This window comes from Lynx rufus, unplaced genomic scaffold, assembly GCF_022079265.1.
Source record: "Lynx rufus isolate CCGP_SWC_20201006 ecotype Redwood Valley unplaced genomic scaffold, mLynRuf1.p SCAF_3, whole genome shotgun sequence".
NCBI lineage: Eukaryota > Metazoa > Chordata > Mammalia > Carnivora > Felidae > Lynx > Lynx rufus.
This window is the reverse complement of record NW_025814845.1, coordinates 65,140,790-65,153,958: the sequence shown is the minus strand read 5'-3', so window position 1 is coordinate 65,153,958 and position 13,169 is coordinate 65,140,790. Positions and strand designations below refer to the sequence as shown.

Here is a 13,169-nt window from a genome sequence, read left to right as displayed (position 1 = left end):
CCATCCTTGCATTCCAGAGATAAATCCCCCTTGGTCATAGTATAAAATCCTTTTAATGTGTTATTGAATTCAGTTTGCTAGTACAGTAAAACCTTGGTTTGAGAGCATAATTCATTCTGGAAACATCCTTGTAATCCAAAGTACTCGTATATCAAAGCAAAGTTCAAGAACCATTGGCTCAGTTGTGATCATGTGACATTCAGCATCACATGCTACTTGTATTGCAAGACATTGCTCATTTATCAAGTTGAAATTTATTAGAAATGTTTGCTCAGGGCCCCTGGATGGCTCAGTTGTTAAACATCTGTCTTTGGCTCAGGTCATGATCTTGTGGTTCTTGGGTTTGAGCCCCATATCAGGCTCTCTGCTGTCAGCACAGAGCCCACTTCAGATCCTCTGTCCCCCTCTCTCTCTGCCCCTACCCTGTTCATGCTCACTCTCTCTCTTGCTCCCTCTCTGTCTTGCTCTCAAAAATAAGTAAATAAGCTTAAAAATTTTTATAAAAAAGAAACGTTTGCTCATCTTGTGGAACACTCGCAGCACAAGTTATTCACAATCCAAGTTTTTAGTGTATTTTGTTGAAGGTTTTTACATCAGTAGTCATCGGGGATATTCTCCTGAGTTTCTTTTAGTATTTCATCTGATTTTAATCTCAAGGTAATGCTGGACTCATAAAATGAATTTGGACATGTTCCCTTTTCTTTAATTTTTGAGAATAATTTGAGAAAGATTGGTGTTAATTCTTCTTTAAATATTTGGTAGAATTATCCAATGCAGCCAGTTAGTCCTGGGTTTTTCTTTGTTGGAATGTTTTTTGGGTTTTTTTTAAGATTTTTTTAAATGTTTATTTATTTTTGAGAGAGAGACCGAGTGTGAGTGGGAGAGGAGCAGAGAGAGAGGGAGACACAGAATCTGAAGCAGGCTCCAGGCTCTGAGCTGTCAGCACAGAGCCTGATGCGGGGCTCGAACTCACAAACCATGAGATCATGACCTAAGCTGAAGTTGGATGTTTACCGACTGAGCCACCCAGGCACCCCCAGGAGGTTTTTGATTACTGATTCAAAACCCTTAGTAATTATAGATTTATTCAGATTTTTAAACTCTTCTTGACTCAGTCTTGGTAGGTTGTATGTTGGCAGGAAGTCATCCATTTCTTTTAGGTTATCAAATTTGTTAGCATATGATTGTTGATAGGAGTCTCAGTCTCTTATGATCCTTTTTATTTCTGTGGTATCAGTTATAATGCCTCCTCTTTTGTTTCTGATTTTTGTTATTTGAGTCTTCTTTCTTTTTTTTCTTAGTTTAGTTAAGGGTTTGTCAATTTTATTGATCTTTAAAAAAACCTCTTAATTCTGTTGATTTTTTTCTATTGTTTTTCTACTCTCTATTTTGTCTATTTCTTCTCTAATCTTTATTATTTCTTCCTTTTGGTAACTTTGACTTAGTTTATTCTTTCTCTAGTGTCTTGAAGTGTAAATAAAGTTAGGTTATTGTTTTGAGATCTTTTTTTTTAATACAGGCATTTTTCACTGTACAACTTATCTCTTAGCTGTGTTTTGCTACAACCCACAAGTCTTGGTACGTTGTGCTTTTGTTTTCATTTCTCTCAAAATATTTTCTAATTTCCCTTGTGATTTATTCTCTGACTCACTGGTTCAAGAGCTAACTTCCTAATTTGAGGAGGTGGGGAGATGTTTCTATCTCAACGATTTGAAGGCCAGGGGCAAAGTAGGGCAGAGCTCTCCTTATGCACAGCATGGACTTGAAGACCCAGCCTGTGAGATGCCCAGTTTGGAGAAGGGTCATCAGAACCAGCTGTGGAGACCATGGTGCTTGAGCATCTTGATCATCATCTCCACTTGAGGCTTGTGTTTATTTGTGGTTCTGTGCAGACAGAACTTTGGTTTGTGGTGCAGTGACTATCCCCAGAGCATAGCACTGATGTATCTGTACCTAATCTTGTCCCCAAGCTCAGAGAGAACTAGCCACAGGCAGAGACAGTCCATTTGGTCTCCTTATTACTTCCTCTACCTACCCCTTCCTTGGAAACCACTGCTCCCTTTTCTTCCCTCTACTCTCTTCCCTCATTCAAAGGTGGGGCGGGGGGGGGGCGGGTGGAGAAAGAGGAAATAATATACCACGTGATTTATATGCATTATCTCATTGAAGCCTCACTAAGTATTACTATCCCCATGTTACAGTTGAGAGAACGAAGGATCAGTTAAGTAACTTGCTCAATCAATGTTAAATAAATAGACAGTTAATAAGAGGAAGAGATTGTGGGTGCCTGGGTGGCTCAGTCAGTTGAGCATCCAACTCTTGATTTTGGTTCAAGTCATGATCTCATGGTTTGTGAGTTTGAGCCCCTATTAGTGCAGAGCTGCTTGGATTCTCTCTCTCTCCCTCTTCTCTGCCTCTCTCTGTCTCTCAAAAAATAAAATAAATGAATTTAAAAGAAGAGGAAGAAATTGGACCTTGAAATAAGTCCTTCTGGATCTAACACCCACACTCTTCCCATTGTAGCTACCTTCCCATTCATTCAACAAATACCCACTAGGTACTTGCCCTATTTTGCTCAGGGAGCTACAAAGGAAAACAAAATATGGTCCTGGAATCCAAGGAAACCACTGCTAATAGGGAGGACAGATACCAGACCTGTAATTACAAATGCTTTTTTCTTAAGTGCTAAAGAGTTGTAAATACTACGGGAGCACAGAGAAGCAGGGATTCTAGGTTACAAGTAGAGAGAAATCGCACATTTAGGACAGGATTTCACTAGGAAAAAAAAAGAGAAGGAAGAAGGACATTTGGGTGGTTTAAAAACATAAATGCCAGATAGGAAATATCTCAGGCTCTGCAGGCTAGGCAATCTCTGTTGTAGCCACTCAACTCTGCCACTGTAGCACAAAAGCAGACACAGACAAAAGTAAATGAATAAGCATGGCTGTGCTCTGAGAAAACTTAATTTACAAAAACAAGAAGGCAGATGGATTTTGCCTGGAGGCCATAGATTGCAGACCCCTGAAAAATCAAAAGTGATTAAAGCAGGGAAGTAATCACATTTTCACTCTCAAAAGATCACTCTGAACAATGTAGTGGAAAGAGTTTATGTCTTCCCTATTCTTTCTTCAGAATAGCTCAGAGAAATGTGCACTACAGTGGGCCACAGGCTTTGGATTTTTTTAAATGAGGAGAGTAATGGGTTAGGAAATTTTCACACAACTTTCTCACTCCCTCGTTCTACTCATCTTCCCAATTCCATTTCATCCTATGTATTTTTTTAAGTTATTATTTATTTATTTTTGAGAGAGCAAGGGAGGGGCAGAGACAGAGAAGGAGTGAGAGGATCCCAAGCAGGCTCCTTGCTGTCAGCCCAGAGCCCAGTGCAGGTCTAAATCTCACAAACTGTGAGATCACGACCTGAGCTGAAACCGAGTCAGACCCCTAACCGACTAAGCCACCCAGCGCCCCTCCTCCTGTGTATTTTTATCTGTCCCCCCTTTGGGTATAAATTTGCCAGATTTAGCAAATAGAAACAGAGGACATCCAGTTCAATTTAGGTTTCAGGTAAATAATAAAATACTTTTTACTATAAGTATGTCTCATGCAATAGTTTGGACATACTTGTGCTAAAAATGTGTTCATTATTTATCTGAAACTCACATTTAACAAGGCTTCGTGTATCTCATCTGGCAATGCTACCTGGGGGCACCTTTGTTACCCACAACGGCTCCACCTCTTGGTGGCTGCTGAGCTGAAAGACAGAACCAAGTCAAAGAATAGGAAAAGGAAGGGTTTTATTTGTAACAAGTAAAGGAGACGCTGGGAATATTTCCCAAAGCAGTGTCTCCCTGAACAACAAAATTAGGGAAGTTTTAAGCTAAGGGCGCATACATGTTCATGAAGGGGCTTGAGCAGTGGGGAATTCAGCACGGAATTGGGGCAGAAGTGGTCTTAAGGTGATGGAGTCCAGGCTGAAGTCACGAGCGCTCAGAAGGGTCAGCATCATCAATTCTCTGCTTTTAGTTGGTCTAGTATATGAGTTTTCAAATGGGTTTAGATCCTACAAAGAGGGCTTAAGAATGTGTGTCAGGCCGATCTTTACTTTGAACCAACACTGAGAGTTTTACCACCGATTTTTTTGTCCCTGATACGATTAGATTATCTCCTATTCTTATATTCTTCCACAAGAGGGCTGGAGGCCTAAATGATTTTTTCTTATGTCAAGAAAGCTATGTGTTGTCTTTCTTTTTCTGGGGACCTTTCACTCTTTCTGCCTACACCTTCAGTCTGAGTTGCTCCGAATTTTAACATAAGAGCATGGGGATCAGGGCTAGATTGGGTTGTGAGTGACAGGTATGTGGGCAGCAGCTACATGCAGGTAGGGCCCTGGAGTGAGGCCTAGTACAGAGAGTATCAAGGTAGATTCCAGCCCAGTCCAGAGGTTGAGGGAAGGAGGATGCTGTTGAGAGGTTGCTAACAGGCCTGTGGATGAAGGCTGGGCTGGGAAGTAAAGCAAGGGTAGATGTGGTACCTTTTATAACCCTTTCCATTTAAATAGAGCTTTACCACTTAAAAAAAAGTGACTCTCACAGGAACCTTGTGAGGAGGGGGCATGAGTTTTTATAGTCAATGACCTCACTTAAAAATGATAAAACCAGGGGCGCCTGGATGGCTCAGTTGGTTGGGCGTCTGACTCTTGACTTTGGCTCAGGCCATCATCTGACAGTTCATGAGATGGGTCGGGCTCTGTGCTGACAGTGCACAGCCTACTTGGGATTCTCTCTCTCTCTCTCTCTCTCTCTCTCTCTCTCTCAAAATAAATAAATAAACACTTTTTTTTTTTTAATGATAAAACCAAAGACTCAATATAGGTCAAGCAAGTTCCCTTGGATAACCTAAGTTCATGGCCCAGTTGAGACTTAAATAAGGACTTCAAATAAGGATGAAACTTCACTTTCTCTGCTTTCTGAATGCTTGTTCTATAGTCCAAGAAACGAATAACAATTGTAAGAAGCAACACCAGCCTCAGCAGCTAACATTTACTGAGCATTTGCTATGTGCCAGGCCCTGTTCTAAGCACTTTGTATATTTGACCCACTTATCTCTCACAGTATCTCTATGAAATAGGTATTATCATCCCCATTTAACTGACGCAGAGAGATCGAGCAACTAGCTCCAGATGAGGCAGTATGAGAATCCAGACCCAGGCATTCCTGTTCAAGAGCCCAAGTACCTGATAAAGACACTCTCCTTAACTACTTCAAACTCCTCTGAACCCTGTCCTCCACTAGGTTTCGACCTTGCCCTCACCCTATCCTTGCTGTGTCTAGTTGTAACAAGAACCTTGCTAAGTCAGTTTAGAGAATCCGCCCCCTTGATATCTAATCCCCCTTGATATCTGATCAAATTCCTCACACCCCACTCTCGATATCTCATCAGTCTGGCCTGTCTTCAGCAGGAATCCCTTAATGTCTTAGCACTTTTCCATGCACTGACCTCTTCAGTCTGCTCACTGGCCGTCAATCCCCAGCCACCTTTGCTGTATTTGGAGGTAAGCCCCCTCCCTTTCCCCTCTTTTCTCTTTTCTTGACCCCCATCACAACAGTCCTGAATAAACAGTTCTTACAATTTTGACAAGTATCAGAATAACAAAATTTTTAACTAACCACTGGGTTGTGCTGCCTCCTCAGGTCAGAGGGCTGAAGACATGAAGAATCACAGGTAGGAGGATGGAAAGCAGGAGTTAGCACAAAATGAGATAAACTGGGTGACAGAGCACCTCATCCGTCCCAGACTCCTCCTCCCTCTCATGCCTTTGCACAGGATGTCACTGAGCTGGCCCCACCACTATTCCCCACACTTCCTCACCCCAAAGTCCTATGCACCCTTCATCACCCTATTTAGATGTCACCAGGTAGAGGTACCCTCCACTTTCCTAGATAGTGTTTAGAACTCCTGTCTGTGAGCAGCGGACTTCTCTCTTACTGCCAGTACTAGAGAACTGTATTGCCATCATTCACAAGCCTGTCTCCCTTAATATGCTGTGAGGGCCATGCCACCTTCAACCCTAAACTCAAAACTTTTTTTTAATTATTTTTTTAATGCTTATTCATTTAAAAATATTTTTTTAATGTTTTATTTATTTTTGAGACAGAGAGAGACGAGCGTGAGCAGGGGAGGGGCAGAGAGAAAGAGACAGACAGACAGACAGACAGACAGAATCTGAAGCAGGCTCAAGGCTCTGAGCTGTCAGCACAGAGCCCGACGTGGGGCTCGAACCCACAAACCACGAGATCATGACCTGAGCTGAAGTCAGACGCTTAACTGACTGAGCCACCCAGGCGCCCCTGTCTTTATTCATTTTTGAGAGGGAGAGCGTGAGCAGGGGAAGGGGCAGAGAGAGAGAGAGAGAGACAGAGTCAGATTTAGGTGTTGCTAAATTCAAGATTTTTAAAACGATGCCTAATTTCTTGGTGGCTTATACAATAGAAGTTTATTGTGAATTTTAAAGAACAATTACTGATCTGCAGGAGGGCTTTCATGTGGTAATTTAAAAACCCAGGCTCCGGGCTCCTGGGTGGTTCAGTCAGTTAAGCATCTGACCTCAGCTCAGGTCATGGCCTCACAGTTGGTGAGTTCAAGCCCTGCGCTGGGCTCTGTGCTAACAGCTCAGAGCCTGAAGCCTGCTTCGAATTCTGTGTCTCCCTCTCTCTCTGCACCTCCCCCTTCTCTCAAAAATAAATAAACATTTAAAAAAAAAAAAAACCCAGACTCCTTTCATCTTGCAGCTCTACCTTCCAGTAAAAGCTTGAAGTTCTCTATATTCAGCAGGAAGATGAGGTAAGGCAATGGAAGGGCTGCAGATGCAAGCTGGAGGTAGCTCCCTTCACTTCTGCTCACATCCCATTGGCCACAACTCAGTCACGTGGCCACAACCTAACTGCAGGGGAGGTTGGGAAGTAGAGTCTCACTGTGTCGCCTGGAAAGGGGGACATGGGCAGCAGCCAAACTGCCTAGGTTTGAATTACGGTTCCATTACTTACCAGCTGTGTGACTTTGGACAAGTTACTTAATATTTCAGCCATAGTTCCATCATCTGTGTAAATGAGAATGATACCTACAGGGTTGAGATAGGAAATAAGTGAGTCAATATACATAAAGTACTTAGAACAGTGTCCGGCATCTAGTAAATGCTGTGTGAAGGTTATTACCAGCATTAATATCCTCTGATCAAAATTCTCGTGCACCTTCCCCTCAGAGCCACAGTAAAAACTGAAGTCTTTACAATGGCCTATGAAACGCTTACATGAGCTGAACCCAGTTATCTCCTGCTTCGCTCATTACGCAAGCCACCCTGACCTCTTTGCTCTTCCTTGAACGTGCCAAGCGCATTCCCACCTCATGCCTTGACATGCAGTCTCTCTGCCCAGAAGGTTCTTCCTGGGTTTCTGAATGGCTTACTATAAAACTCCCTCAGATGTCTGCTCAAATGCTGCTGCCCTGACTACTCTGTCGAAAACTGCTAACAGCCCCCTCCTATACTTCCCATTTCCCTACTATTTCCCTACTACTATCCTCTATTTTTCTGGGCCATCACAAGGGCAGGAGTTTTGCCTGTTTCCTTGCCTTCAACATCCCTACCACCTACAATAAAGTGTGGCACAGAGTAGGCCCTCAATAACTGTTTATTCAACATTCAATAAATCAGCAAATAAATGAATGGTGATTCTCCACTGACACTCTAACATCTCTGGCCTTACTAAATGTCTGTCACATGGTGGGGACTATGATTTCTGTATTGTCAGACATCCAATTCATCTATTAAGCACGTGCAATACACAAACACTCCGGACCAAGGGACAAATAACAAAGAAACTTGTTCTCTTATTTTTTGCTTTCACAGGGATGAATTCCTCCCGGTGTTAGCGTTAACTTTTGCAACTGTGTCTCGTTAGTACTTTCCTGTCAACTTTTTCTATGTGTCAATTTGGGGAAAGAGAGGAATGTAGACAGGAGTCAGTTTTTCAAGATTTGCATCAAGTCAAGCAGCACTTTTTTCCTCACAGCTATGTGAGAGATGGCCTTCCTTTGCTTCAAGTAACACTAACAGAATAGGTGAGAGGTCCGGTATCACTTCTCCACCCAGGGGCTAACTCTAATTCTTGCTTCACACTGAGTGTATTTAAAGACACGCTTCACAGAGTGTGTATTTCCCAGGCTGTGGAAACACTGAAACCGGTTTCAGCTGGTCTGGGTGGAGACTGGACTTGCTACTCACAAGTCTATTGAACCCACCTGTACGGCAACTGAACCTTCCCACAGAACAAAACAAGCTTCAATATGTCTGGCTGCTGCCGACAGCAATTAAGGGCAGGGTCCTGAAACTTCATTTTCAGAGGAAAACAAAGTCTGGGATGCCTTTCACTCCCCCACCCCCACCCCAGCCTCGGCGGGGTTCCTGAGCTTTATTCTCCCAAAGCACCCCTTTGCAATGCTTAGCATTGGAGGTGGTTTATACTTTTCTGTCTCCCCGCACTATAGTCAGCTCAGGAAGGGACCGGCTCTCTTGGGTCACATTTACTACATCATACTGGATGCGTGGCTCAGTAAGTGCTCAATAAATACGTGTCTTGACCACCAACTGCCTGACAACCTCCTAGATGTGATTAATGCGTAGGGAAATGTAATAGGGCACCATGTTTAATCAGAATACCTGAGTCCCATCCTTGACTCCACCTTTTCTAGCTTTGTGACTCTGGAAAAGTTACCTAGCCTTTTTGAGCCTTTATTTCTTCATCTGCATCTGCAAAATAAGAATGATAATAATGCTATATACTCCTCTGGGGCATTTCTAAGAAGCAAATGTGATGACGGCCTTCAGAGTACTCCAGAGACACTCAAAGCACATCAGCCACAATCAGTTTACGTGGGCAACATACTAGCGTTGGTGCTATGAAAGAACTTGGTGGTGGAAAACCAAATCAGAAATTCCTCATTCGCTTTTGCTTCTTAAAGCATTCAGCATCATTGCCCTCGCCTCCTTTGTGAAAAGTTTCTACTGCACCGTCTCCAGGTGTGGTTTTCTCTGTTTCTTCTGCCTTGAGTCTTCCTGCCGTCTTATTGCCCTTGCTTTTCTCTTGTGTTCACTCAATATTTCTGGAGGGACTGCCGTGTGCCAAGCACCGGGCTCCCAGCAGGGACCAGAACAGATGTACCGTCTGCTTCACTGGGGTTGTTAAAAAGAAAACCACAGGCCTGAGACAGAGTCACTTATGCCAGGCCAGGTCACCAAACTGAGGCTAAACATTCAACATCACTGCAGTTTCAAATTCCCCCAGAAATGGAATTCTAACAGGTTAGTCGGGAATTTTTTGCCCCAGGGAGGCAATCTGGCCCTCTAGATCCCAGAGAGGAAGATGAGGATAAGGTAATCCACATGATAAAACCCCTGTTCTTGCCCCCTTAAAATAACACTTACACACCAGGTGAAAGGGACCATGCCTGAAACAATTCTGCCTTTTCTTTTTCTCACAACTTCCTTGCCCCAGGAAGTTATTAAAACCTTTATTTTTTTACAACTCCTGAGAGTATCTCTCTACTTACTAGGTGAGGTGCCTGATTCATGAATTGCTTAATAAAGACAATTAGATCTTCAAATTCACTCGGTTGAATTGTGGTTTTCAACAGGGTGCCCCCAATGCTGGAGAGACGGGCGTGCAAGTCACCCAGCGAGAATGGGCCTGCAGTGACAGCTCGCAACAGGGGCCCCGGGTCTTGGGGAGACAGGGAAGGCCACTAGGCACAGATCTGAAGGAGGAGTCTATTCAATCAAATTTTGGAGTCATTTTCAGCAGACTTTGACTTAATTGTCCTTTTTACTGTTTTTATCCTATTGTTGTTTCTATGTATATCATTAATCTTAGCTTTTACCTCTATTAATCCCAATTTCCTGATTTATTTTTCTAAATTTTTAAGATGAGTATTTAGGGACACCTGGGTGGCTCAGTAGGCTGAGTGCCCCGTCTGGGCTCAGGTCACGATTTCACAGTTGGTGAGTTTGAGTCCCACATGGGGCTCTGTGCTGTCAGTGCAGAGCCTGGAGCCTGCTTCAGATCCTCTGTCCCCCTCTTTCTCTCTGCCTCTCCCCCGCTCGCGCTCTCTCTCACAAAAATAAAAGTAAAACATTAAAAAGAAGATGGGTATTTAGTTCCATTATTTTTTGGTTTCACTTTTAAATCACTAAGGCATTTTAGAGCTCTAAATGTTCCTCTTAGTATTACTTTCAGGGTCCAGCAGGTCTCAATAGAGAGTGGTTTGCTTTTCATTGGTTTCTAAAGAATGAATGAATTCCCTTTTATTTCCTCTTTCATCCAAGACTTACCTAGGAGTTTGTGCCTTCATTTCTGACAATTTAAGGTTTTTCGGTCATCTTCATCATGTATCTATCATTTTTCATTTTTATGAAAAATTTTTCTTTATTTGTGGGATGTAAGAAGTCCTTAGATGTACTATCTCAAGTTATTTGATTATATGATTCAGTTCATCTGAATAAAGTTTTGGCTAGTATAACATCATATTACTTGTAGAGCTGAATGATTATTTTTTTTGACTATTAATTCTGGCTGATTGTGAGAAAGGTATCTTGAAATCTCTCATTATAATTGTATAAAGTTCTCCTTCCTGCCTTTATGTATTTGGCTGCTATGTTCCTTGATGCCTACCTTGACTGTTATATCGTCTTGATTATTTGTGCCTTTTATCACTACATACGGATGTTCCTTACACTCTAAGTGTTTTTAGCCTGAGGTTCTGCCTTGTCTGACATTAACATTACCACTCCTGTTTTCCTTTGTCTACATTTGCCCAGTGTCTCTTTGCCTGTCATTTTACTTTCACCTTTTTATCATCTTATTTCAAGTATGAATCGATATGTCCAAAGAGCCGTATCTTTGCATGACCGTTTTTCTAACACTTCAAACTTCAAATGAGCTCATCATTTTCTCCCTAAAGCCCTTTTCTCTTCTTTCTTTTCCATCTCAGTCAGGATGGAAAGCTCTTGTTTTGCTGTCTGTTCTGAAAAGAGTATCCAGATGCTGTCCTGCCAGGCTGTCCCTCCCCTTGCCCAGCCCAGGAGCCCTGCATGGCGTTTCCTTGCGCCCACCCCCAGGATGGGCGTGCGACTGCCACTGGCCAAGTAGACGTCACTTCCCCTAGCCTTAGGGACCCAAACAAATTAATATAGTACAAACGGGTCCCAAAAGATGATGGCTGTTTTTCAAATGAAGCACTTTAGAGCACAGACTTTGAAACCAGACCCCTGGGCTCAAATCCTGGCTCTATCTCCAATTGGTAACTTTGGACTAGTTACTTAATCTGCCCCAGTTTTCCTGCCTACCTCATTCTTGTGAAAATTATAAGTATCACTATCTGTAAAAATAATTAGAACAGCAGGTGTTTGGCTGGCTCCGTCTGTAGAGTATGTGACTCTTGATCTCAGGGTCATGAGTTCAAGCCTCACATTGGGCATGGAGCCTACTTTAAAAAAAAAGAACAGTGCCTATGATGTAGCATGCAAATGTGGGTGTTAACTCTTGTTATTTTCTCTTGCCCCAGGATCTGGGAGAACAAGCCTGGAGCTGTAGGCAGCCCCCGTGCCACCACAGGGGATGTGAAGTGTGAGTAGGAGTGAAGTCAGCGTGAAGAAGAAAGCCAAGGGGAGGACAGATTCAAGCCCTGATCACAGGGTTGAGCCCTGGAACAAGTTGGTCCTAAAGCTGGGTGTACCCAGGATTTTTCAGACATGAGGCAATAAATCCCTTTTTTGTTTAATATTCTGTGACTTGAGGGGTCTGTGGGTGGCTCAGTTGGATAAGCATCTGACTCCTAGTTTCGGCTTAGGTCATGATCTCACCGTTTCGAGAGTTCAAGTCCCACGTCGGGCCCTGCACTAGGCAGTGCAGAGCCTGCTTGGAATTCTCTCTCCTTCTCTCTCTGCCCCTTCCCCATTTGTGTTCTCTCTGACTCTCTGGAATAAATAAATAAATAAATAAATAAATAAATAACTTAAAAAAATATTCTGTGACTTGATTCAAAAAGCCTTAAATGATTCAGCTATCGAGCAGTGTACCAGGCTAGAAAGTTGGGAACAATTTTGGTTTTTCCCTCTCCTCACTGTCCACCTCCTATGTGGCAAGTCCGCACATTCTACGTCCTCAATTTCTTCTCACTATGATTCCTTGTTTCCGCTTCCTTAACTCTGGGTTGAAAAACGATCATCGGGGGCGCCTGGGTGGCGCAGTCGGTTAAGCCTCCGACTTCAGCCAGGTCACGATCTCGCGGTCCGGGAGTTCGAGCCCCGCGTCGGGCTCTGGGCTGATGGCTCAGAGCCTGGAGCCTGTTTCCGATTCTGTGTCTCCCTCTCTCTCTGCCCCTCTCCCGTTCATGCTCTGTCTCTCTCTGTCCCAAAAATAAATAAACATTGAAAAAAAAATTTTTTTTAAAAAAAGAAAAAAGATCATCGATATTTGCAAGCACCCATTATATGCTGATAGACTTCTAGGCCATGTTCATTTTCTAATCCTGACAACAGCCCTGTGAGGAATCTGAAGCCAGTCCCAGGCCACACGCTGAGCCATTGGTGATTCCAACTCCAGAGGCCACACTTAGCAACCACTCTGCCTTCCTGTCTTGATAAACATTTGCTGAATGGCTAACCACAAGAGCCATATCTATAGAATTCACTCCGGGCGTACCCCACATCATATGGGCCAGTGGCTACTTAGTCCTTTTTGAAAATGGCAATGACCCTAAAGCAGTTTGCTCGTGTCAGAAGTCACACACACCTGTCCTATTTTTCTCAGGGAATTGGTCATCGACCACTAAATCTACCCATTCTCAGCCCCAAAGCTTGCTGAGCCTGTTTGCAAAGAGAGGAGCAGCAGAAGCTAGGTTGTGGCTGTTCCCCTTCCTTCCATCAATCATGAAAAGACAAACAAATGGCCTGGTGATTTTCTCAGCATGAATTCACACACATGTACACACATGCATGTGTACCAACGATCCAGTCTGCCAGTCCATCTTTAAAATACAGCATTCCATGGAGTCTTTCCTGAAGAGTCCTATAAAACTACGTCTACCTCCATTCCTGGGCTCTTCACATGGTCCAT

At 43.2% G+C, this 13,169-nt stretch overlaps 1 protein-coding gene across 1 annotated transcript in view; it reads left to right on the top strand.

The window, feature by feature from the left end:
* The window catches only part of COQ2 (coenzyme Q2, polyprenyltransferase), a 74,924-nt gene extending 63,092 nt beyond the window's left edge, over positions 1-11,832 (top strand). Inside the window, exon 7 of the mRNA XM_047090742.1 lies at positions 11,617-11,832. Within this exon, the coding sequence (XP_046946698.1) occupies positions 11,617-11,682 (66 nt within the window). The 3' untranslated portion in view covers positions 11,683-11,832. The remainder of the gene's footprint in view (positions 1-11,616) is intronic.
* The last annotated feature ends 1,337 nt before the right edge of the window (positions 11,833-13,169 follow it).